Source organism: Crinia signifera, chromosome 8 (genome assembly GCF_055691185.1).
Source record: "Crinia signifera chromosome 8, ASM5569118v1, whole genome shotgun sequence".
NCBI classification, from domain to species: Eukaryota; Metazoa; Chordata; class Amphibia; order Anura; family Myobatrachidae; genus Crinia; species Crinia signifera.
Window position 1 is genome coordinate 181828032 of NC_139224.1, and position 26700 is coordinate 181854731.

General features: G+C 44.6%; 1 protein-coding gene across 1 annotated transcript in view; it reads left to right on the forward strand.

Annotated features, from left to right (window-relative positions):
• The window catches only part of CC2D1B (coiled-coil and C2 domain containing 1B), a 210946-nt gene that overhangs the window by 35333 nt on the left and 148913 nt on the right, over positions 1-26700 (forward strand). Inside the window, exons 6-7 of the mRNA XM_083158258.1 lie at positions 285-407; positions 9781-10012. Of these exons, the coding sequence (XP_083014384.1) occupies positions 285-407; positions 9781-10012 (355 nt within the window). The remainder of the gene's footprint in view (positions 1-284; positions 408-9780; positions 10013-26700) is intronic.

Sequence of the window (26700 nt, forward strand, 5' to 3'; positions counted from 1 at the left end):
AGATTTTACACACACCCCTGATTGTATAACTCGGTATGAGATGAACGGAGTGTACGTTATTCATTACTTATAAGATCCTCCTACTACACATCACTATACTGTACAATCTACAATGACATAATGCAGAAGAGGAAGGTGGGCCTCCTGTAGAGTATGTGCTGGTCGTCTGGGTGTAGCTCCACTAGGCTGGGTTAGGCTGGTACATCAGTTATTATCGAAAGTGGCCACAATAGTGCATAATTGGGTTGTGTAATTGTATGAATTGAATTGTTCATGTTCTTCAGACAAACAGTGAGGAGCTCATACAAACCCTAGAAAATCGGATCGCCAACTACAAGACTTCACTTACAAATGCAAAGCAAAAGAACGAAAGCTCCAAAGTCAGGCGCTATGAGAGAGCGCTGAAGGTAAGTGTCTGTGCCAATGTGAGGTGTCTGTACCGAGGTAGTGGCAGTTAACAGTGCACATATGAGGTTAGCGATTGTGATGGGTCACTGGCTTACTGGGATACTGGGCCACGGTGGTGGTGGTTATTTACTAACCGCGCATATATGATTGGCTTAGGGGGTGTCTGGGCCTAGGTGGTGGTGGTTATTTACTAACTGTGCACATATGAGGTTAGCGATTGTGATGGGTCACTGGCTTACTGGGATTCTGGGCCACGGTGGTGGTGGTTATTTACTAACCACGCATATATGATTGGCTTAGGGGGTGTCTGGGCCTAGGTGGTGGTGGTTATTTACTAACTGTGCACATATGAGGTTAGCGATTGTGATGGGTTACTGGGATTCTGGGCCAGGATAGTGGCGGTTATTTACTAACAGTGCATATATGAGGTTAGCGATGTGATGGGTCACTTACTTACTGGGATTCTGGGCCGAGGTAGTGGCGGTTACTTACTAACAGTGCATATATGAGGTTAGCGATTGTGATGGGTCACTGGCTTACTGGGATTCTGGGCCACGGTGGTGGTGGTTATTTACTATCCGCGCATATATGATTATGATGGGTAACTGGCTTAGGGGGTGTCTGGGCCGAGGTGGTGGTGGTTATTTACTAACAGTGCATATATGAGGTTAGCGATGTGATGGGTCACTGGCTTATGGGGGTGTCTGGGCCGATATAGTGGCGGTTACTTACTGTCACGGACCCACCGGTCGCCTGCTCCGATACATCAATCTGAGCAGCTCCGGCCGTGACTGGGGTTCACTTAGGACACTCGGGTCCTTTCCTTGAGGTACACTGCCACCAGCCAAAACCTGATTTTAGCGATTGAAACTGCGCAATTGGCGGCTTGGCTCGCACCTGACCGCACAATACAATATACAAATGGTAACACGCTGGAGCGTTCTCTTCTGAGGCTAATGAGTCTTAAGAACACAGAACCAGGACTGAGAATATGTATTATTTATTCCTAGAAATACTACAGAGCTTTAGAAAATAGTTACAAGATTTTACAATGATTTTAAAAGTACACACGAGTTTTAAATGCAATTTCAGAAATAAAATAAATGGAAAAAATGACAGAACCTATCTTACACTTAAATACAGATCCTGACGTGGGGGGGTTCTCCACAAGAAATCTCTGGTCGCTTACAGCCTGTTGCTAGACCCCCAGGTAGTGACACTGACTATAGGGAGAAGGGTCTTAGTTATACCTTGAAGACTCCCTCATCCCTCCCACCCTTGGGATTTTTAACCATTCCCTTGCTGAGCCTAGTGAAGGTCCCTAGATATAGGATCTTTCCCATAAAGAATTTGTCCCTGCTTTGAAGTAGATTTTATACATTCCTCAAGTGATAAGAGGTAATTTAGTGGGTGCCAGAGCACCTTTTGGCCTGTTGGCTGGACACTATTGCTCTCCCCCCCAATCTGGTTTATGAGGGGTCTCAGATCTTATCTTACATCCTAACTCCAGAGGAGTCCACAGATGGCTACACTCCCTGGGTCACCAATAGTCCACACACATAATACATGACATGTTCTGATCTCCCACATAATAATCACAGGCGGCATGATTTTACCAAACATACCAGACATACATTAATTGCACAGATAATCATAACAGGAGGCATACGTTAATTTGATCGATCACCTGATCTGATCGTTACACTTACTAACAGTGCATATATGAGGTTAGCGATGTGATGGGTCACTGGCTTATGGGGGTGTCTGGGCCGAGGTGGTGGTGGTGGTTATTTACTAACAGCGCATATAGGAGGTTAGCGATTGTGATGGGTCACTGGCTTACTGGGATTCTGGGCCACAGTGGTGGTGGTTATTTACTAACCACGCATATATGATTGGCTTAGGGGGTGTCTGGGCCGAGGTGGTGGTGGTTATTTACTAACTGTGCACATATGAAGTTAGCGATTGTGACGGGTCACTCGCTTACTGGGATTCTGGGCAGAGGTAGTGGCAGTTATTTACTAACAGTGCACATATGAAGTTAGCGATTGTGATGGGTCACTGGCTTACTGGGATTCTGGGCCGAGGTAGTGGTGTTTATTTACTAACAGCGCATATATGAGATTAGTGATTGTGATGGGTAACTGGCTTATGGGGGTGTCTGGGCCGAGGTGGTGGCGGGTATTTACTAACCGTGCACATATGAGATTAGCTATTGTGATGGGTCACTGGCTTATGGGGGTGTCTGGGCCGAGGTGGTGGCGGATATTTACTAACCGTGCACATATGAGATTAGCTATTGTGATGGGTCACTGGCTTATGGGGGTGTCTGCACCGGGGTAATGGATAGGGGACAGTGGTCTTTTTCCAAGATAAGATCTAAAGGCCTTGGACACTTTTAAAAGCATTTGGAGTCTATCAGAAAGATAAGGGAATAGAGGGTTGATTGATTATCTGTAATAATCTATTTTTATAGGAAATGTGTTGTACTGTTTGGCTACATGATTCACTATCTCGTACCTTAAGGTACATGAACATCCAGCGATGGCTGCGGGTATCTGTGAATATACACTTACCGATGCCTGTTAGGGAGGAGTCGACGATGGAGATGGCATTAATGAGCTGCAGGAGCGTACACCCGGCAATATAATGAACAATATTGCTCGTTATATTGCCCAGCGTGTAAGGGGCTTTATGGTCTCCATAATTATTCCTAGTACTATAAAAGGCTGATATTGGCATTTTCTTCTGCGGTAGGCATCAGGGGCCACAGGTATAACAGTGGGTAGAGAGTGAGGTCACAATCCAATTCCAGCACCAGAAAGGCAATTTCTGGCTGCTCACCGACAGCCCCGGCTCCTCCCCTCCTCTACCCCGCCTCCTAGGCTAGCTACTCCGTTTTAGTTGTGCTGGCAGGAGCCAACACGCACATTATAGAGGGGTTGCTTTATGCAGCCTTCTTTTATTTCTAAACTTTTTTTTTTTCTTATTTTTACACTGACACTTTGTCAGTGACAGGGCAGCAGTTCTGGGGGTCTGTTAGACCCCTGCACTCCCGCCCCATCACCCGGGCCCAGCAGCCGCACACCACCCGAGTTGGCCTCCACACCGGAGATGTATCCAGCTGGCCCCGGGCACTGGGGGAACGCAGCCGCAAACCGGGCACCGGGACACCAGCGGGCGGCAACGCATAAGGTAAACTTGCGCTCCCACGCACATGCCACTGGCAGCTGAGCAGCCCGGCGTGGGGGATGGCCGGGCTGGACTAGCAAGGCGGGCTGACAGGTCCGCCTTCTGTCCCGTTGGACCACCAGGGACAATTTAAATGTGGGCAGCGGCACCGGTAAGCTGGGCCACCTGGCAAGTGCCGGGTCCCCGCCATTTTACCGACTCTGCATGAGTCATATCCCGGGCAGCCATTTGCTAGTAGGGGGAGGGAGCCTCTCCTCACACAGCCCCTCCCCCGGAGACAGGGTCCTGGATACACGTGAGTTGCCTGCCTGCTGCACGTGCAAGAGGGACACAGAGAGCTCTCAGTCATTCCGGAGTTCCATCTCTTCACAGCTGGGCCATCTGGGTAATTCCCCCCCCTGTACCTCTCCTGCAAGGATTACAGGTTACAGTAATTTATGCTCCTACCGGCCTTAGTGCTTTGCAGAGCCCAGTGCCAGATTTTTATTTGCATTGTATGTCTCTGTATGTGTGCTATCTCTCTTACTGTTTAACACTATCACTGCCTGTCAGGCGTATATTGTGTTAGCTGTTACAGCTAGCTGTCTCTTGTACAATGTCAGAGGACAGCGGTGATGACACATGGGCCCCTATATTGGTGTCCTGCATACGTTGCAAGGCTGGCGTCCCCCAGCTTGTGGAGGGGTTATGCCGACAATGTAGAAAGGAGCATTCCTCTCCTTTCAGGAACCTGCCTGGGCCCAGCTTACCCAGGTGATGTTGCAGTTAATAGACAAGCTGTCATCTGCACCGCCCCTGCAGCCGAGTACATCCACGTCTCAGGCGTGTGCTCCCCAAGTGGTATAATTCCTTTTACCTGCTCCCTCCAAAGTATGGGGTCCGCTGGGAGACGGCTCCCAAGGTTGACGCACATGTCGCTAAGATTGTGTGTTCCTCTACTCTCCCCATTCCAACCTCCTCCCTTAAGGATCCTGCTGACCGAAATTTGGAGAACTTTCTTAAGCTCATCTTTACAACCTCTGGGTGGTTGCGTGGCCTACCCTGGTGTCTGCCTGGGTGGCTAATGCCATGGTGGAATGGACTTCTGCCCTCGCCAATATCATTGCAGAGGGGGGTAGGGCAGATGACATATTGCCTATTATTGACACCATGCATCAAGCTGCACTATATTTGGGGGAGGCTGCATTAGATGCAGCCACCCTTACCTTCCGAGCGTCCGCCTCGGCTGTGGCAACGGGACAGTACCTGTCGTCCTCCTGGAAAGTGGATGCTTGTTCCGAGCTAACACTTGAGGCTCTACCCTTTACAGCTATCCTCTTGTTAGGATCGGAGTCGGACAAAATCGTGGCCACGGTGGCTGCTTCAAAGGCGGCTTTTCTGCCATCCACTCCTATTTCACGTCCCTGATGTTCCAGTTCTTTCTTTTCAGGGCAGGGGTAGGGGGCAGATGTTCACAAGAGCTCAGCCCCAGCCCCCAGTCCTCCAAAGCCAGGGGAAAACGTCCCTGGGCCACCAGATCCCCAAGCCCAAGGATAAGCCCTTGGCATGACAGGGCAGCGCTCTACCTGGGGGATCCCAGGGTGGGCGGTCGCCTGCTACATTTTTTGGATGTTTGGGTGAAATCCACGATCGATGCCTGGGTTCGGTATGTGGTCTCACAAGGCTACTCCATAACCTTTCGCCATCGTTCACCAAGCTCGTTCTTTTCCACAAGTTCTCCCAGGGACTTGTAAAAGCGCAGAGCTCTGTAGCAGGCCTTTCGGAAGCTGCTGTCGTCAGGAGTCATAGCTCCCATTGCGGTGTCTCAGTGAGGCACAGGTTTTTACGCCAGCCTTTTCTTGGTGCGGAAGCCCCACACGTTTTTCCGTCCCATTCTAAATCTAAAGTGGCTCAACAAATTTGTCAGGGTCCCAAAGTTCAAGATGGAAACCTTGCGGTCCATTGTTTTGGCGTTACAACCGGGGGACTACATGGCATCCCTTGACGTCCAGGATGCGGATCTGCATATATCCTTCAAACAGGAACACTGCAGGACCATCCTTTCCAGTTTCAGGCTCTGCCTTTCGGCCTTGCCACGGCACCCAGGGTGTTTACGAAGGTCATGGCGGTAATGGGCAGTACTCTCTGCAACCAGGGTATCTGGATTCTTCCATATCTGGATGACCTGATTATCCTAGCACGGTCAACCGAGGTTCTTCAAGCGCACTTGACCAAGGTAGTAGAGGTCCTGGAAAGCCATGGCTGGGTTATGAACTGGCCCAAGTCTTCCATGATTCCTGCCCAGTCCATTTTTTTTTATCTAGGGGCCCAGTCCATTTGGACACAGTCCATCAGCATATTTACCGCAAGGCTTTGCAGTCCCGTGTTCAGCGTTTCCTCTCCCTCAGGTGTGTCTCAATCCATGCCTGCATGAGGGTCCTGGGCTCCATGGTGTTGGCCTTCGACATGGAGGATTATGCACAGTTCCACTCTCGCCTCCTACAACGGGAAATCCTCAAGAAATGGTCGAGGTCGTACTCCAATCTAGGATCACATCTGATTGTCTTGTCATCGGCAGCACGGATCTCCCTGTTCTAGTGTCTTCTAGATCAGAACCTCATGGAGGGGAGGCCGTTTTGGATCCACCGGTGGACTCTCCTCACCATGGATGCCAATCTCCGTGGTTGGGGAGTGGTCACATGTCAGAAATCCTTTCAGGGGCTGTCGACGTCACCGGAATCCCTACTGTCCATCAACGTCCTCGAACTGAGGGCAGTCCTACTGCCTCTCCACAAGGCGGAGCTTTGGCTTCAGGGTCGCCCGGTGCAGGTCCAGTCAGACAATGCGACGATGGTGGCTTATATCAACCACCAGGGTGGCACTCTGAGTCGGGCGGCCATTTCGGAGGCCTCCCTCATCTTCCACTGGGTGGAGGCCAAGATCCCCATCTTGTCGGCAATCTTTATTCCGGGTGTCCTCAATTGGGAAGTGGACTTTTTGAGCCGTCAGACTCTGGATGCTGGCAAATGGACCCTCCTTCAGGAGGCGTTCTAGATGTTGGCAGACCGTTGGGACAGACCGGAGATGGATTTGATGGCTTCACGCCACAATCACCAGGTCACCTGTACAGGTCCAGGTCTTGAGACCTGGTAGACATGATAGAGGCATGGTAGACGCTCTGTCGGCTCCGTTCGCTCTCATATATGCTTTTCCCCCCTTCTCGCTCCTTCTCAGAGTACTTCGCAAGTTGAAGGCGGAGGGGGGCACGTTGATCCTGGTGGCCCCGCATTGGCCCCGGCGGATCTGGTTCTCAGATCTCCAGGCCCTGTCAGTGGTCCCTACAATCCATCTGCCTCTGTGGCCAGATCTGCTTACACAAGGTCCGTGCCTCCATCCCAATCTGCAGCGGCTGTCTTTGATGGGGTGGCTGTTTAGACCTCCTTGTTAAGAGCCAAGGGCTTTCATCAAAGGGTAATTTCGACTATGCTCAGGGCCCATAGGCCTTCTTTGTCTGGTGCTTATCGCATCTGGTGGGCTTACTTTTCCTGGTGTCACTCCTGTCAGTTTAATCCAAGGACTTAACGTTTGTCTCGGATTCTGTCCTTTCTGCAAAAGGGTTTGGAGGCTGTCTTCCTTGAAGTACAGTTGTCGGCTTTGTCTATTCTCTTCCGTAGGCGGTTGGCAGTTTTGCAGGGGGTCTTGGTCATCCAACCTCTGTTTGTTCCGCTGGTCGCTCCATGGGATCTTTCTCTGGTTCTCCCCCCTTTTTGAACCTTTGCGATCAGTATATCTATGCTGGCTTACATACGTTTTTCCTGTTGGCCATTGCAGCGGCCAGAAGGGGGTCTGATTTGTCGGCTCTGTCCTGTCAGTCTCCTCTCCTGGTTTTCCATCCTGATAGGGCAGTTCTTCGAACCGTTCCTTCACACCTCCCCAAGGTGGTGTCCAAGTTTCATGTGAACCAGGAGATAGTGGTCCCGGCCTTTCGTAGGCCGAATGCTTTCTAGCATAAGGAAGGCAGTGAAACAAAAACACATAATCTTAGCTTCATATGTATCTTTCTCAAAAAATTCTCTACAATCAGGTGTGTATCAGTAAATTGAATTTAAGGTCAAATCAAGGTGGGAAGCAAACAGGAATTGCCAGAGACGGGTGCTATATAAAATTAAAATAAAAGCAAGAGGGTCATTGTAATATTGATACAAACCCTTTAAGGTAATTTTCCTGTGGACCTCTGATATATGACTGTTAAATCTTCGCTAATGGAGAAAAATGTTCAGAATATATATAACTACATCTGAAAAAGACAGATATCTGTGTGTAACGTTTGTAAATTTTGAACTATTGACAGACCTGCATCTCATAACCACAAGGTGCAGACCAAAGTGACAAACGTCACCCCTCCTTTTAAGGAACTGAAATTAAAAGTTATGTTTTAAATAAAATAATATAACATACATTATACCAAAGTGTGCCCCAGGTAAGACTAAATCAGTCTTTTCTTGCATTCTACTGCAAGACCCCCTTTCCCCAACGTTTTATGTTAGAATGTATTGTAAAATCTGCAAGTTGCTGACCATTCTGGAGCTTTATACAGTAGATCTAGAATCTTACTGAGAACCAGATATATTTTTATCAGATTTGAGCTATCTTTTTTTTTATAGAGTATTTGAGAAATTATCCTTGCAAAAAAGGTTTAGCATTTTGAGGGCACGTACAAGTCCCTTACATAACCGCTGCTTTTCATCCGCTGTACACGCATGTTTAGTGTTTTAAATGTTGTTCGTTGAATATTCAATATATTTATTTTATATTTTTAGGTGTGTTCTATGTGGATACGGTTTCTATTGTACTGGTATTTTATGTACACTACAATTTTGTCTTCAGAGAGAGTTTCTCCTTTTGCTGATGACTATAAACTTAACTTAAATTTGTTAAAATCAGTGTGAAAATTGCCAAGAAAACCAAGACCTATAATGTAATCTTATATAGGATATAAAATATTTTTTCTTTTTGACGCAACATTTTGTATTTGAATTTATATATCGTTTTAAAACAAAGTCTAAAAGTTTTTTTGTGTGAGATGGGGGACAATATGTCAAGGTACTACAGATACCAAGACTCCGTAGATGGGATGCAGTCAAGATTCCGACAAGTCAAAGTACCGACATATAGAATGTAAAGGTGAAACAGTCAACATGACTTTGTGTCGACAGGTCGACATGTTTTTTTTCCACTGTTTTTTGAGCCGACATGTGCCGACAGGTGGTATTTCATGCCCTACCATCCACTAGGGCTTGGTGGGAGAATAAAATAGTGTGCAGCGAGGCACCGTGCCCGAAGCGAGTGATGCGAGGGGCTGCGGTTCACTTCCAACTGTGTCCATGTCGACAGTGTTGACATCCAGGTAAAAAAAAACACTGAAAAAACCCATGTCAACCTGTCGACAGTCATGTTGACTGTTTCACCTGTACATTCTATATGTCGGTATTTTGACCTTTGACCTCAGTATTTTGACCTAGGTAACCTATTAGTCAGGGCGACTTACCCCAGCTAATGAGTCCAGGGCTGCCGACTAGACTTAGGGGGCTATTCAATCACCAGCGTCCGGGTAGATGGCCGCTGGACCATTGAGCAGGGTTTCTCGGCAGAACGAGACAGACTTCACAAGCTGTCCGGCTCGTTCTGCTGGGAAGTGACGAGCTGCCGGCTGCAACTTGCGGACACGCCCCCTTTTCGTCCCGCTGCAGGCGGGACATTGAATCCCACCTGCATGTTCTAGGTCGAGCTGACCGAGAACGGGACAGGGTCACGGCGGTCGAGCAAGCTCGACCACCGTGACCTCCAGATTGAATACCCGCCTTAATACACATGTACGGGAACTTATCACGGATCCCATGTGTGATCAGCTAATAGCGGTAGTTTACCGCACAACAAAAACAGGCTACAATAAGATACCTGATAATAGTGTTGAGCTACGGCTGGGATACCCCGCTATGTGACCAGTAGCCAGCTCACCATATGACGCGCTGTATTGTACTCGCCTTATTTCTGAGTACTGTTACTAAAACCCATTGATTGATGGCTCTGTAACGCTATTTCTCCTGACAATATCTAGTTCTAGATGTTACAGTGCAGATTATATCATATTGTATCTGTGTACACAGAATACTCACTATATTTGTACTCCAAATCTTGCAGACACTGGAATCCATGCTAAGAGCAGCCAAACAGGGGAAGTCTGTGGATGAGGAGGAGATGCCTCCACCAGTAGGTAACTGGAAGCCGGTGGTGAGTCCACCATCCGTCATTGTCTTAGAAGAAGAGAACCAGTCAGAGCCTATAGAGTCTCCCATTTACCGAGGATCATCTGGGGGTACAGAAGTGGCTGCCGCTATTGGTGAGGAACAAGCTGCCACCCACACTGATGCAGGTGAGATGATCCAACATTCTCCTTGGACTTTGGCTACAATGGTTCTTATTATGCGTCTATTCCATATATACATAGTAGGTGAGGCTGAATAAAGACTTGCGTCCATCTAGTTCAACCTATGTTTATCCCTTGTTGTATAGTATGTTCTGATATTTTTAAGACAGATTATGTTACTTATTCATACCCGTGGATGTTTTTAACCAATAAATGTTTATCTAACCTTATTTTAAACTTATTTATAGTGTCTGCCGACACCACTCTTCAGGAAGAGAGTTCCATAGTTTGACTGCTCTGACTGTAAAGAAATGTTTTCTTCTAGATGAACAAAATCTTTTTTCTTCTAATCTAAATCTGTGCCCTCATGTCCTAGATTCCTTTCTAGCAAAAAAAAGGGTGTTTGACACTTCCTTATATTGGCCCTTAATATATTTATACATGTTGAGCATATCCCCCTTTAAACGCCTCTTCTCTAGTGTAAATAGTCCCAGATTGCTTAATCTTTTCTCATAGCCTAAATTCTCCATTCCCCTAATAAGTTTTTTTGCTCCTCTTTGGATTTTTTCTAAATCTATGATGTCCTTTTTATAATGCGGGGCCCAGAATTGTACTCCGTACTCGAAGTGAGGTCTCACCAATGATTTGTACAAAGGCATAATTACTTTTGAGTCCCTAGTTTCCATGCCCCTTTTAATACATGCTAGAGTTTTGTTGGCCTCTTTTGTTGCTATATTACATTGTCTATTAGGACTCCCAGATCCTTTGCGAGTAATGAATTACACAATTCATCCCCGCTTAGGTTATAACTAGCACACTGGTTATGTCTCCCATGGTGCATGACCTTGCGTTTGTCCACATTGAACCTCATCTTCCACTTTTTTGCCCACTCATCTAGATTGTCAAGATCATTTTGAAGCGTGGTGACATCTTCTGATGATTTAATAACTCTGCTCAGTTTTGTGTCTTCCGCAAAGATGGATACATTGCTGAGTAACCCTATCCCAATATCGTTAATAAAAATGTTAAACAAAATGGGCCCAAGAACCGCACCCTGTGGCACTCCACTTAGTACTGGTGTCATATTAGATACGGCACTGTTCACAACCACTCTGTTCAATGTTACACAGCCAGTTCCCTACCCATCTACAGATATTTGCCCCTAATCCCATGTCCTCCATTTTATTTATCAACCTCTTGTGTGGTACGGTGTCGAAGGCTTTAGCAAATTCTAGGAAAATCACATCTACAGCATTTCCATTATCAAGGTTTTTGCTATCTTCATAGAAACCAAGTACTGTAGATTAGTTTGGCTTGAACGATTTTTCACAAACCCATGCTGGTTATTACTGAGTAAACTATGAAGGTCTAAATATTCCTGGATCCCATCTCTTAAAAATCCTTCAAATAGTTTACCCACTATTGATGTTAAACTAACGGGTCTGTAATTAGCGGGATCCTCCTCTTTTCCTTTTTTGAATAATGGCGCTACCTCTGCTATTCTCCAATCTTTTGGTACCTTTGCTGATGATAGTGAATTATCAAAGATCTAATGTATAGGGGAAGCTAATTCCTCCCTTAACAGAAGCTCAGTTGCCTGGAAGGAAATTCTATTTATTCATTGGGACACATCAGGGGCCACAGGCTTTACAATGACTAGTGGAGTAGGAGAGGGCTTCCAGCTATTTTATTTATTAGAAGTTTCTTATATAGCGCAGCAGATTCCGTTAGCGTCTTATATAGCGCAGCAGATTCCGTTACAGTGTCTTATATAGCACAGCAGATTCCGTTACAGTGTCTTATATAGCGCAGCAGATCCTGTTACAGTGTCTTATATAGTGCAGCAGATTCCGTTACAGTGTCTTATATAGCGCAGCAGATTCCGTTACAGTGTCTTATATAGCGCAGCAGATTCCGTTACAGTGTCTTATATAGCGCAGCAGATTCCGTTACAGCGTCTTATATAGCACAGCAGATTCCGTTACAGTGTCTTATATAGCGCAGCAGATTCCGTTAGCGTCTTATATAGCGCAGAAGATTCCGTTACAGTGTCTTATATAGCAGCAGCAGATTCCGTTACAGTGTCTTATATAGCGCAGCAGATTCTGTTACAGCGTCTTATATAGCGCAGCAGATTCCGTTACAGTGTCTTATATAGCGCAGCAGATTCCGTTACAGTGTGTTATATAGCGCAGCAGATTCCGTTACAGTATCTTATATAGCGCAGGAGATTCCGTTACAGCGTCTTATATAGCGCAGCAGATTCCGTTACAGTGTCTTATATAGCGCAGCAGATTCTGTTACAGGGTCTTATATAGTGCAGCAGATTCCGTTACAGTGTCTTATATAGCGCAACATATTCCGATACAGTGTCTTATATAGCGCAGTAGATTCCGTTACAGTGTCTTATATAGCAGCAGCAGATTCCGTTACAGTGTCTTATATAGCGCAGCAGATTCTGTTACAGGGTCTTATATAGTGCAGCAGATTCCGTTGCAGTGTCTTATATAGCGCAACAGATTCCGATACAGTGTCTTATATAGCGCAGCAGATTCCGTTACAGTGTCTTATATAGCGCAGCAGATTCCGTTACAGCGTCTTATATAGCGCAGCAGATTCCGTTACAGCGTCTTATATAGCGCAGCAGATTCTGTTACAGTGTCTTATATAGCGCAGCAGATTCCGTTAGCGTCTTATATAGCGCAGCAGATTCCGTTACAGTGTCTTATATTGCGCAGCAGATTCCGTTACAGGTTCTTTTCTCTTTTGTCCATCCTGGTGACACAGCTAACCTTGGGATGTAGGAGGGTCCGCCGGAGCCAAGGCACCTATGCTGAAAGTCTTTGGGAGCAGGCTCCTCCCTTCTGCATCCCATGATGCTTCAGATCGTTTTACGTGTGCTGATCGGCTGCTGTAGCCACTTTTTTCTTTGGATTATACCAGAATAGTTAGGTTTTTATTATTTTATTAACTCACTAGTTAGAGCAGGTTTTCCAGTGTGTTACTTCTCACAGAAGTTTACACACATTGAGAGCGCAGCAGCTGACAGAAGCGCGTCCTGTCAGCTCTCTGTGTGCAGGGGGACGCTGTCTGCTCCCTCTGCACAGCGCTTAACCTCTATACAAGAGAGGTTCTCTTGGGCCCTGGGGGTGTCCTGAACCGGCTCCTTGCATAGAAGGGGATCGTGGAGGACGGACCCCTGCAATGGCTGCCGCCATCTTGGAATGAATTATAGACTGAAATCTCACTAGGGAGGTGAAGTCTATTACAGAAGTCCAGCGCTGCTGGACAACTCCAACTGGTCCCAGAAAGAAGGGGAGGCACTGGAGGTGAGGAGAAACACTCATGGGAGCAGCTAAAGGGGGAAAGGCGCCAAAAAGGCTATCCTTCCCCGCTGAAGCAGAGACTTGGTCTCTTCCTACTCTGTGTGCTGGCGCCATTTTCTCTCCATGCAGCTGAGCTGAAGCAAGGCTTTTCATACAAAGTGTAGAGAGTACAGTTTATCCTGGATAGCGCTTTCCCCGCTGATCACTGAAGTCACTGGCAGCAGAAAGCAGTCCGATAAGTACACTGTTACATTACTCTGTGCTTTGCCTGACATTGTGCACTGTGTATTAGACATGACTGAAGGATGTAATGCTGCTGCCTTGGGGGAGGGAGCGTGGGCCATGTTACTTTACTGCAAGTTTTGTGCGGTTAAATTAACATGTGAACAGATGGATCAAGGGGATTTGTGCCCCTCATGTGAGTCTGTGCCAGTGGAGCGCAAGCCCAGAAGTCTGAGTAGTCTGAACCTGCGTGGGCTGCTGCGTTGGGGTGGTCCATCAATGCCTTGGTAGAGGCTTTAAACAGGCAAAGAGAGGACTTAGTGAAGTCTCCTGGCCATATGTCATCCTCCCAAACTTCTATGGGCTCCATTACCCTATTTCAAGGGGACCCTGTATTACTGCAGGTCATGCAGGACACTGCAAAAGTTGTTCAAAGATGAACTCTTTTATGGAACAGTTTGCCAAGTCCTCAGAGTATTTCTCCTAGACACCCATTGTCTACACCCCCACTTTTGAATGTGGATTCTGATGAGGGTGTGTGTGAAGAGTATTTGAGCTGGGACCAGAGGAAAGAGGCTGAAGCTTCTGTCCCTGGTATTGAGGATTTGATCCTTGCAGTAAAACAGACATTAGATTTGTCTGAGGAACACAAGGTGTCTGCACACTGTGTAGGTCCTGTGACTCTTCCCTCTGATGAGGGTATGGTTTTCCTGCTGTGAGAAGCATGGAAAGCACCAGACCAAAAAATAATTCTGTCTAAGAGGTTTGCTATTATGTATTCCATGCCTGAGGAACATGTGAAATTATGGGAAAAGGTTCCCTTGGTAGATGCTCCTGTAGCCAGATTGTCCAAGACCACAGCCTTGCCGGTACAGGGTGGGGCGGCCTTTAAGAATCCTGTGTACAGAAAGCGTGGGTTTGGAACACTCTTCGGCAGGCGGAGGATCTTCTGAAGGGATCGCCTGTACATATAGAGTCGACCAATACCACGGCTGTGGTTTACCTGAATCATCAGGGCGGGACTTGCAGTAACATGGCAATGCAAGTAATCTTGCGGATTTTCAGGTGGGCAGAGGTCAATATTCCTGCAGAGGTCAATATTCCTGCTCTGTCGGCTGTGTTCATTCCGGGGGTCCGGAATGTAGAAGTGGACTTCCTCAGCAGGTCAGATCCGCTGGAGGGAGAATGGACACTTCACCAGGAGGTATTCCAGGAGATTGTGAATTGCTGGGGGCTCCCAGAAGTGGACTTGATGGCATCCAGGAACAACTGTCAGGTTCTGAGGTTTTGTTCTCGGACCAGGGACCCAACCGCTTGGGCGGTAGATGCCATGACGGTTCTGTGGCATTTCAGCCTGGTATGTGTTTCCCCCGTTTCCAATGACTCCGTGGGTGCTAAAGAGAGTGAAGTCTCAAGAGGTGCTAGCCATTCTGATTGCACCGGACTGGCCCAGGAAGTCCTGGTATTCCGACATACTGAGATTGTCGACGAATTCTTGGCGTCTTCCTCTTCGGCAGGATTTACGAAGATAAGGGCCTTTTCTTCTCCTCAATTTGATGGCCTGGCTTATGAAACCTCCCTATTGAAAGAAAAAAAAAGGGGGGGGTTTCTGATGCAGTTATCCAGACTATGCTAAGGGCATGCATGCCGGAGTCTACTGCAAGTTACAATCGGGGCTGGAAAACTTATATCAGGTGGTGTGAACGTCAGAGTGTACACACTTCTAGGTTCAAGGTATCTAGACTATTGGATTCCTTCAGGATGGATTTTCAGCCGGCCTTGGATTGCAGTCCTTGAAGGTGCAAAAGGGTAGCCTTGTTACCTGAGGTTCAGACCTTTTTACAAGGTGACCAGACTTAAACCTCCGTATAGGTAGCCTATGGCGCTTTGATTCTGTCAGTATTGCAGAACCCTCCTTTTGAACCCTTAAGGTTGGCTGACCTTAAATTTGTTTCTTGGAAACTGACTTTGTTAGCCATTGCTTTGGCTAGACATGGATCTGAGTTGGGAGCCTTGTCCTGCAAGTCTCCATATTTAATTTTTCATGAAGATAGACCTGTGCTTCTAACAGTTCCTAAATTTCTACCTAAGGTAGTTTCTTAGTTTCATTTAAACCAGGAGGTTGTACTTCTGGTGGTTTCCCCGCCTGATGGGGCAAAATTTAGGGACAAATTAAAGAAATTGGACGTAGTTCGCGCCTTTGCGAATATACGTGAAAAGGGTAAAGGATATCCGCAAAACTGATTTGCTTTTTGTATTGTATGATGTGCATAAGAGAGGTTGGCCTGCTTCTAAGCAGACTATTGCCAGGTGGTTAAGGTCAGGTGATTGCTTATGCTTACACCAAGGTGGGTAGTCCTGTTCCTTCACGGATAAATGCACATACCACCAGGTCAGTTGCTTACTCTTGGGCAGTGCGTCATGGGGCTACAGCAGAGCAGTTGTGCAGGGCTGCCACTTGGTCCTCTGTTCACACCTTTTACCAAATTTTACAGGTTCCATGAGTTCACATTGGAGGGCGCTTCATTTGGGCAGGCAGTGATGAGAACTGTCAGCCTGAGCGTACTCTCCCAAAGGACCGGCTCATGAACGTCCCAAGGTGAAGCTGTGTCACCAGGATGGACGAAAGAGAAAAGGGGATTTTTGTAAGCACTTACCATTCTAACCCCTTTCTCTGAGTCCATCCCAGTGACACCGCGATCCCTCCCTTACGCTTAGTAAGTCATACTGTTCATGTGTGTCATGTTATGGTTATAGGATTGTGCATTGTACTGTTATGTATCCTTGTGTGCTTTATGAAGTTGAACTGAAGCATCATGGGATGCAGAAGGGAGGAGCCTGCTCCCAAAGACTTTCAGCATAGGTGCCTTGGCTCCTGCGGACCCTCCTACATCCCAAGGTTAGCTGTGTCACCAGGATGGATTCAGAGAAAGGGGTTTGAATGGTAAGTTCTTACAAACATCCCCTTATATAATGCAGCAGATTCCGTTACAGGTTCTTATATAGCGCAGCAGATTCCGTTAGTGTCTTATATAGCGCAGCAGATTCCGTTAGTGTCTTATATAGTGCAGCAGATCCTGTTACAGTGTCTTATATAGCGCAGCAGATTCCGTTACAGTGTCTTATATAGAGCAGCAGATTCCGTTACAGTGTCTTATATAAAGCAGCAGATTCCGTTACAGTGTCTTATATAGCGCAGCAGATTCCGTTACAGCGTCTTATATAGAGCAGCAGATTCCGTTACAGTGTCTTATATAGTGCAGCAGATCCTGTTACAGTGTCTTATATAGCGCAGCAGATTCCGTTACAGTGTCTTATATAGCGCAGCAGATTCCGTTACAGTGTCTTATATAGCGCAGCAGATTCCGTTACAGCGTCTTATATAGTGCAGCAGATTCCGTTACAGTGTCTTATATAGAGCAGCAGATTCCGTTACAGTGTCTTATATAGCGCAGCAGATTCCGTTACAGCGTCTTATATAGCGCAGCAGATTCCGTTACAGTGTCTAATATAGCGCAGCAGATTCCGTTACAGTGTCTTATATAGCGCAGCAGATTCTGTTTCAGTGTCTTATATAGTGCAGCAGATTCTGTTTCAGTGTCTTATATAGCGTAGGAGATTCCATTACAGGTTCTTATATAGCGCAGCAGATTCCGTTAGTGTCTTATATAGTGCAGCAGATTCCGTTACAGGGTCTTATATAGTGCAGCAGATCCTGTTACAGTGTCTTATATAGTGCAGCAGATCCTGTTACAGTGTCTTATATAGCGCAGCAGATTCCGTTACAGTGTCTTATATAGAGCAGCAGATTCCGTTACAGTGTCTTATATAGCGCAGCAGATTCCGTTACAGCGTCTTATATAGCGCAGCAGATTCCGTTACAGTGTCTAATATAGCGCAGCAGATTCCGTTAGTGTCTTATATAGCGCAGCAGATTCTGTTTCAGTGTCTTATATAGTGCAGCAGATTCTGTTTCAGTGTCTTATATAGCGTAGGAGATTCCATTACAGGTTCTTATATAGTGCAGCAGATTCCGTTAGTGTCTTATATAGCGCAGCAGATTCCGTTACAGTGTCTTATATAGTGCAGCAGATTCCATTACAGTGTCTTATATAGCGCAGCAGATTCCGTTACAGTGTCTTATATAGTGCAGCAGATTACGTTACAGTGTCTTATATAGCGCAGCAGATTCCGTTACAGTGTCTTATATAGCGTAGCAGATTCCATTACAGGTTCTTATATAGCGCAGCAGATTCCGTTAGTGTCTTATATAGCGCAGCAGATTCCGTTACAGTGTCTTATATAGCGCAGCAGATTCCGTTACAGGTTCTTATATAGCGCAGCAGATTCCGTTACAGGTTCTTATATAGCGCAGCAGATTCCGTTAGTGTCTTATATAGCGCAGCAGATTCCGTTACAGTGTGTTATATAGCGCAGCAGATTCCGTTACAGGTTCTTATATAGCGCAGCAGATTCCGTTACAGGTTCTTATATAGCGCAGCAGATTCCGTTAGTGTCTTATATAGCGCAGCAGATTCCGTTACAGTGTGTTATATAGCGCAGCAGATTCCGTTACAGGTTCTTATATAGCGCAGCAGATTCCGTTAGTGTCTTATATAGCGCAGCAGATTCCGTTACAGCGTCTTATATAGCGCAGCAGATTCCGTTACAGCGTCTTATATAGAGCAGCAGATTCCGTTACAGTGTCTTATATAGCGCAGCAGATTCCGTTACAGTGTCTTATATAGCACAGCAGATTCCGTTAGTGTCTTATATAGCGCAGCAGATTCCGTTACAGTGTCTTATATAGCGCAGCAGATTCTGTTTCAGTGTCTTATATAGCGCAGCAGATTACGTTAGTGTCTTATATAGCGCAGCAGATTCCGTTACAGCATCTTATATAGCGCAGCAGATTCCATTAGTGTCTTATATAGCGCAGCAGATTCTGTTACAGCGTTTTATATAGCGCAGCAGATTCCGTTACACATTCTTATATAGTTCAGCAGATTCCGTTACACATTCTTATATGGCACAGCAGATTCTGTTACACATTCTTATATAGCGCAGCAGATTCCGTTACACATTCTTATATAGCGCAGCAGATTCCGTTACACATTCTTATATAGCGCAGCAGATTCTGTTACAGTTTCATAGTTACATAGTAGGGAGGGAGGGTTTTGGGAGTCGCACAAGGTTGTACCCACCCAGTGTGAGTTGGGTCAAGAGAGACAGCCTTCACTGCTTCAGGTGGGGTTCGGCCTGAGTTGCCTGGTACCAACTTTTTTTAAACGTTAGGTCCCTATGCGGGGCAGAGGGTCTTTGTATGTTGGTGGTGCTCCCCTGAGTCCGAGATATATGCAAGAATGGAGAGAGGGGAAAGTAGACTCTTTTTGTGGGGCACTCTTTGATTCTGATTTTAACCCCTTCCCGACATTTGACGTACATTTACGTCATGGTCGGGAAGTACTTCCCGACACATGGCATAAATGTACGTCATGGATTTAAACTGTCACCGCGTCTATAGACGCGGTGACAGTTTGGAGATGTCTGCTGTCCCTGACAGCAGACATCCCCCCTCGCCGCCCAGGGGGGGCAGGGATGCCCCCCCCGGTCGGCGATCGCTGTGATTGGCTGTTCAAATCTGAACAGCCATTCACAGCGTTTTCTGTGTTACCGGCGGCTAAGCCGCTCGGTAACACAGGGATCGGTGGTGATCGGTGCTGTTAAGTACAGCACCGATCACCACCGATGAGCAGCACCCCCCTCCCACCCACCCGGCACTCACCCGGCAGCTCCCCCGGCAGCAGCAGCAGTAGGCAGCCTCAGCGCACGCAGCGCTTCCCCCCTCCCACCCCCCCCGCAACGCAGCAGCATGTATGAGATGTGTTAAAAAAAAAAAATGTACTGAATTATATATATATATATATGTGTGTGTGTGTGTGTGTATATATATATATATATATATATATATATATATATATATATACACACATATATGTATGTGTATATATGTATATATATATATACACATATATATATATGTATATATATATATATATATATATATATATATATATATATATACACATATATGTGTATATATATATATATATACACACACACACACATATATATATATAGAAAGATATTCCCGACATATTACGTATATATACGTCATGGTCGGAAGGTACTTCCCGACCGAAGACGTATATATACGTCATGGTTTTAAACTGTCAACGCGTCTATAGACGCGGTGACAGTTTGGAGATGTCTGCTGTCCCTGACAGCAGACATCCCCCCCTCGCGGCGATCGCTGCGATTGGCTGTTCAAATGTGAACAGCCAATTGCAGCGTTTTCTGTGTTACCGGCGGCTAAGCCGCTCGGTAACACAGTGATCGGTGGTGATCGGTGCTGTTAAGTACAGCACCGATCACCACCGATCGCCAGCCCCCCCCCCTCCCACCCGGCAGCCCCCCCTCCCTCCCACCCACCCGGCTGCCGCAGCGCCAGCACCCCTTCCACCCCCCCACCAGCCGCAGCGCCAGCCCCCCTCCCAAAGCTGGTGACCAAAATGGGGTCACATGTGGGGGGGTTCCACTGTATTGGTGCTTCGGGGGTCTTGCTAATGCGACATAGCACCCACCATTCATTCCACCACCAAATATCACTCCTTCCCTTCTGAGTCCTGCCATGCACCCAACTGGTATTTTTTGGTCACATGTGAGGCATTGCCATACTCGGGAGAAATTGGGGCACAGATTTTGGGGTGCTTTGTCTCCTTCATTCCTTGTGAAAATGAAAAATTTTGAGCCAGATCTGCATTTTTGTGTAAAAAATTACAGTTTTTTACACAAAAATGCAGATCTGGCTCAAAATTTTTCATTTTCACAAGGAATGAAGGAGACAAAGCACCCCAAAATCTGTGCCCCAATTTCTCCCGAGTATGGCAATGCCTCACATGTGACCAAAAAATACCAGTTGGGTGCATGGCAGGACTCAGAAGGGAAGGAGTGATTTTTGGATTTTGCAGCACAGATTCTGGTTGAATGACCCCTGAAGCACCCATACAGTGGAACCCCCCCACAAGTGACCCCATTTTGCAAACTACACCCTTCAGGGAATTCATCAGGGGGTATAGTGTACATTTCAAACCCCCAGGGGTTTCACCAATTTTGATACAACTGAGCTGTGAAAATGAAAAATTAAATTTTGTCATTTTCACAGCCCAGTTGTATCAAAATTGGTGAAACCCCTGGGGGTTTGAAATGTACACTATACCCCTAAATGAATTCCCTGAAGGGTGTAGTTTGCAAAATGGGGTGACTTGTGGGGGAGGTTCCTAACTTTTAGCACTTATGGTGCCTAGAAACCTACATGGTGCCTAAAAAAAAATCTCATAAAAAGGAGGCTCCAGAATCAAGTAGGTGCTCCTTCTATTATGAAGCCTGTGGTTTGGTCAACGTGCACACTAGGGCCACATATAGGATATTTATGAAAACAAAAGAATTGGGGTAATCAATTTTTAGTCACATTTCTCTAGTAAAATCTACTGTATTCGTTAGAAAAATGTATTAAAATTGAAACTCTGCAAAAAAAAAAGAAATTTTGAAATTTCACCAACACTTTGTTTTAATTCCTGTGAAACACATAAAGGGTTAACAAACTTCCAAAATGCTGTTTTGAATACTGTGAGGGGTGCAGTTTTTGAAATGGCATCATTTATGGGGGTGTCTCACATGCAAGTCCCTCAAAGTCACATCAGAACTGAACTGGTCCCTAAAAAAATCAGTGTTTGAAATTTTCTTGAAAATTTGAGAATTTGCTATTCATATTTGAAGCCTCCTAGTGTCCAAAAAAATGAAAAGGAGGTTGAAATAATGATTGCAACATAAAGTAGACATATGGTCTTTGTTAGTTATTAACTATTTTGAGTGGTATGTTTATTTGTCTCACAAGCAGAAAATGTGACATTTTGCAAATTGCAAAATTTTCCATTTTTTCACGACATTTTGGTATTTTTCACAAAAAAACACAGACTGTATCGACCCAAATTTACCACTAATTTGAAGTACAATGTGTCACGAGAAAACAATCTCAAAATCACTGGGATAAGTAAAAGCAAAAAAAAGTTATCCCCACTTAAGTGAAACATGTCAGATTTGAAAAAAATGGCTCTGTCAGGAACGCAAAAACTGGCTGTGTCAGGAAGGGGTTAATAAAACTTAATATATTCAAATAAGATAAAGTGGACATACATAAACAGACAAACAAAACAAATCAGGACAGATAAGGACACACATTTATTTTGCAGTGAGCTTTTAAATGATAGGCTATGCAAAGAATTTTATGAAAGTCATTCCTGTGTCAAAACAGAACGTGTAAGGGTTTCCTAGCACAGCTAATTGCTATTTATGCTAGGAATTGCAGTGAGAGATTGAGTTCTGTATCAGAACAAAAGATATGAATGAGGTGATGTGTCTAGCAGAGCTAATTGCTGTGTTAGCTAGAGATCGTCTGAAGGGTTTTTAAAGAGTATTTATTTATAGGGAAAATTCCCTGCTTAGACTGCACATTTGATCATAGGTAGTACTGAGCATTTATAATGAGGTGTCAGAATTTTTGGAATAACTTGTCTGAATCATACTCTTTCCGGCAGTGCCTGCTTAGAGTTTCTTATGTCAGAAATGTCCAAAAGCACATCAGTATTCGCTCATGGTCTCAAAAAATCACTTTCCACATAAATAGTTATAGTATCAGTGAGAGATTACTGACATATCTTAGTGTTTTTAAACTATTGGCGAGAGATGCTAATACAAATAGTTATTTATATGTCACACAAATAGTTATTTACAGTGTCGATGAGAAAGTGCTGACATATCCCTGTTGACCAATATCTTCCACTATCAGTGAAAAAATGATGGTACAAGGATAAATCGCTTTAGCAAGTCCGGGTGCCCGGGCTATTGTCCAAACTGATTTTTGCAGTAAAAAATCTTTAGACAAATTGCTGCTAATTACTGGTATTTCCGTTTGGACCTAGAAAGGTCACTGATCTATTACATGTGTACCCAAACAAACGAAACAAAACAAACTCTTGCTATGAAGCAGACCTCTAAGTAAATTATTCCTGTGTCGCAGAGCACCTTTTGCTCACACCTTTATACAGAGGGAAAGAGTCTGGTCGATTGTTATGCCACAAGAAAAATAATGATCAGCATGCCTTAGGAAGAATAACCAGCAAAATAGTTTACAGTTGTATTGATAAATTGTTTGACAGATTGTTGCAATAAATTGTATCTAAATTCTCTGTTTGTAGATTGTTGCAATCAATTGTAACCAAACTGGTTGTACAGTAATCCTGATCTCACAATAGTGACCTTCTAGCAAGTCAGATTGGACCTACTGCTGTCTCTGAGTCTTGCATACGTGCATTGGGCTCAGGATGAGAGAGTCCTTTTCTGTGCTATAGGGTCAGGGAGAGATAAAGTAATAACACTTCTGCTGTTGGGAAAATTGCCTTGTTATACTGACATTGCAATGCAATAAGCCGCACAGTATTACCAATGAGAGAGTGTCAGAAATATAAATGAGGAGAGTAAAGAGTCAATTATAACAGTATTAGTCTTGCTCCTGCAGCGGACTTAAATAATGAGAGAGGATAAACACAGGTTCACAGTGTGGTATAAAAAAGTTAAAGACACCGCTCACCGCTCTTGCTTGTGCTGTTAGATGACAGCTGCTGCCATGTTGTTTGTGCAACAGAGCATGGCAGCCTGTGTAAATCAGCAGAGAGAGAGCGGCGGGATACCTGTATAAGGACGAGTGCCTGATGTGGAGGGAGAGAAGAGAAAAGTTCTCCGGGCTCAGTGTAGAGTCTCTATCGCAGATTCAAGCGGGCTCAGTGTGGTTGTCCTTTGCTGTATACAGGGTCCTCGGTAGTGCGGCTAATTGCCTGGCAGTCTAAGAGACACTGTACCGCCGGCGGGCAGTGTGGGGGATGACGCGCGTTTCACCTTCCAACGGCTTGATCACATCAGGAATAATTTACTTAGAGGTCTGCTTCATAGCAAGAGTTTGTTTTGTTTCGTTTGTTTGGGTACACATGTAATAGATCAGTGACCTTTCTAGGTCCAAATGGAAATACCAGTAATTAGCAGCAATTTGTCTAAAGATTTTTTACTGCAAAAATCAGTTTGGACAATAGCCCGGGCACCCGGACTTGCTAAAGCGATTTATCCTTGTACCATCATTTTTTCACTGATAGTGGAAGATATTGGTCAACAGGGATATGTCAGCACTTTCTCATCGACACTGTAAATAACTATTTGTGTGACATATAAATAACTATTTGTATTAGCATCTCTCGCCAATAGTTTAACAACATTAAGATATGTCGGTAATCTCTCACTGATACTATAACTATTTATGTGGAAAGTGATTTTTTGAAACCATGAGCGAATACTGATGTGCTTTTGGACATTTCTGACATAAGAAACTCTAAGCAGGCACTGCCGGATAGAGTATGATTCAGACAAGTTATTCCAAAAATTCTGACACATCATTATAAATGCTCAGTACTACCTATGATCAAATGTGCAGTCTAAGCAGGGAATTTTCCCTATAAATACTCTTTAAAAACCCTTCAGACGATCTCTAGCTAAAACAGCAATTAGCTCTGCTAGACACATCACCTCATTCATATCTTTTGTTCTGATACAGAACTCAATCTCTCACTGCAATTCCTAGCATAAATAGCAATTAGCTGTGCTAGGAAACCCTTACACGTTCTGTTTTGACACAGGAATGACTTTCATAAAATTCTTTGCATAGCCTATCATTTAAAAGCTCACTGCAAAATAAATGTGTGTCCTTATCTGTCCTGATTTGTTTTGTTTGTCTGTTTATGTATGTCCACTTTATCTTATTTGAATATATTAAAAGTTAAGTTTTATTAGAATCAGAAACAAAGGAGTGCCCCACAAAAAGAGTCTACTTTCCCCTCTCTCCATTCTTAGTTACATAGTAGGTAAGGATGAAAAAAGACTTACGTTCATCTAGTTCAACCTGGTATAGATATCCATTGCTGATTTGGTAGGTTCTGATATTTTAAAGACAGATTATATTTCTTATTTGTACCCATGGATGTTTTTCTCCACTAAATGTTTGTCCAACTTTGCCTTGAACGCATTTAATTAGCCAGCCGTTACCACCTCTCTGGGAAGAGAGTTCCAGAGTTTGACTGTTCTGACCGTAAAGAAATTCTTTCTACTAGCTGAATGAAATCTTTTTTCTTCTAATCTATACTCATGCCCTCGTGTCCTAGATTCCTTTCTAGTAGAAAAGAGGGTGTGTGACAGTTCCTTATATTGGCCCTTGATATACTTGTACATGTTGAGCATGTCCCCCCTTAAACGTCTCATTTCCAATGTAAATAGTCTCAAATTGCTTAATCTCTCCTCGTAGCTTAAATTCTCCATTCCCCTAATAAGCTTTGTTGCTCGCCTTTGGATTTTTTCTAATTCTGTGATGTCCTTTTTATAGTGTGGGGCCCAGAACTGCACTCCGTACTCGAGGTGAGGTCTCACCAATGCTTTATACAGTGGCATAATTACCCTTGAGTCCCTAGTTATCAATTCCCCTCTTAATACATGCCAGAATTATGTTGGCCTTTTTTGTAGCTACATTACAATGGGCACTACATCCCAGTTTGTTGTCTATTTGGACTCCTAGATCCTTTTCAAGTATGGAATTACCCAGTTCCTCCCCGCTAAGGTTGTAACTTGCACACTGGTTGTGTCCCAAGGTGCATAACCTTACATTTATCTACATTGAACCTCATCTTCCATTTTTTTGCCCACTCATCTAGAATTGCAAGATCATTTTGAACCATGGTGACATCTTCTGACGATTTAATGACTTTGCTAAATTTTGTATCGTCCGCAAAGATGGATACATTGCTGAGTAACCCTATCCCAATATCGTTAATAAAAATGTTAAACAGAATGGGCCCCAAAACCGAACCCTGGGGCACTCCACTTAGTACCGGTATCGTATCTGATACGGCACCATTCATAACCACTCTTTGTTCTCTATTACATAGCCAATTCCCTACCCATCTGCAGATATTTTCACCCAATCCTAGGTTCTCCATTTTATTAATCTCTTGTGTGGGACAGTATCAAATGCTTTAGCGAAATCTAGGAAAATCATATCTACAGCATTTCCATTATCGAGGTTTTTGCTAACCTCTTCATAGAACCCTAGTAGATTAGTTTGGCATGAACGATTTTTCACGAACCCATGTTGGTTAGTACTGAGTAGACGGTGATGGTCTCTATATTCCTGGATCCCATCCCTTAAAAATCCTTCAAATAGTTTACCCACAATTGATGTTAAACTAACGGGTCTGTAATTAGCGGGATCTTCCTTTTTTCCTTTTTTGAAAATTGGCACTACTTCTGCTATTCTCCAATCTTTTGGTACTATACCTACCGATAGTGACTTGCTAAAGATATAATGTAGGGGGGTAGCTAGTTCATCCCTTAATTCCATTAATAGCCTCGGATGAATCCCATCTGGCCCTGGTGATTTATTTGTTTTGCGTTTGCTTAGCCGCAGTACTATTTCCTTCGGCGTGAAATCCACAATGAGATCTGGCTTATTTGTCCCGTTTGTGGTAAATGTTCGTTCCACAGTCTGCTCTCCCTTAGTAAATACTGATGAGAAGAACTCATTTAACAGTTTTGCTTTTCCCTTGTCCTCAGTAACACTTTTTCCACTAGTATCAGTTAGTGGGCCTATGTTTTCCTTAATTAAACGTTTACTATTTATGTTTTTAAAAAACTTCTTTGGGTTGGTTTTGCTTTCAGTGGCTATGCACTCTTCATATAATATTTTAGCTGCTTTGATTACCCCTTTACAAGTTTTGTTTGATTCTTTGTATTTTGCGAACGCCTCCTCATTCAAGTTATTTTTATAGAATTTTTAAATGCTCTTGTTTTATTGATAGCTGACCTTACTTTTTTGTCCAACCATGGTGGCTTTTTTTTATTGAATTTACCTTTATTTACTTTAGGAATGTATTCAATAGTTAGTGAATCAAGCACCTTTTTTAGAGTGTCCCACATTTCCTCTGCCTTTTTCCC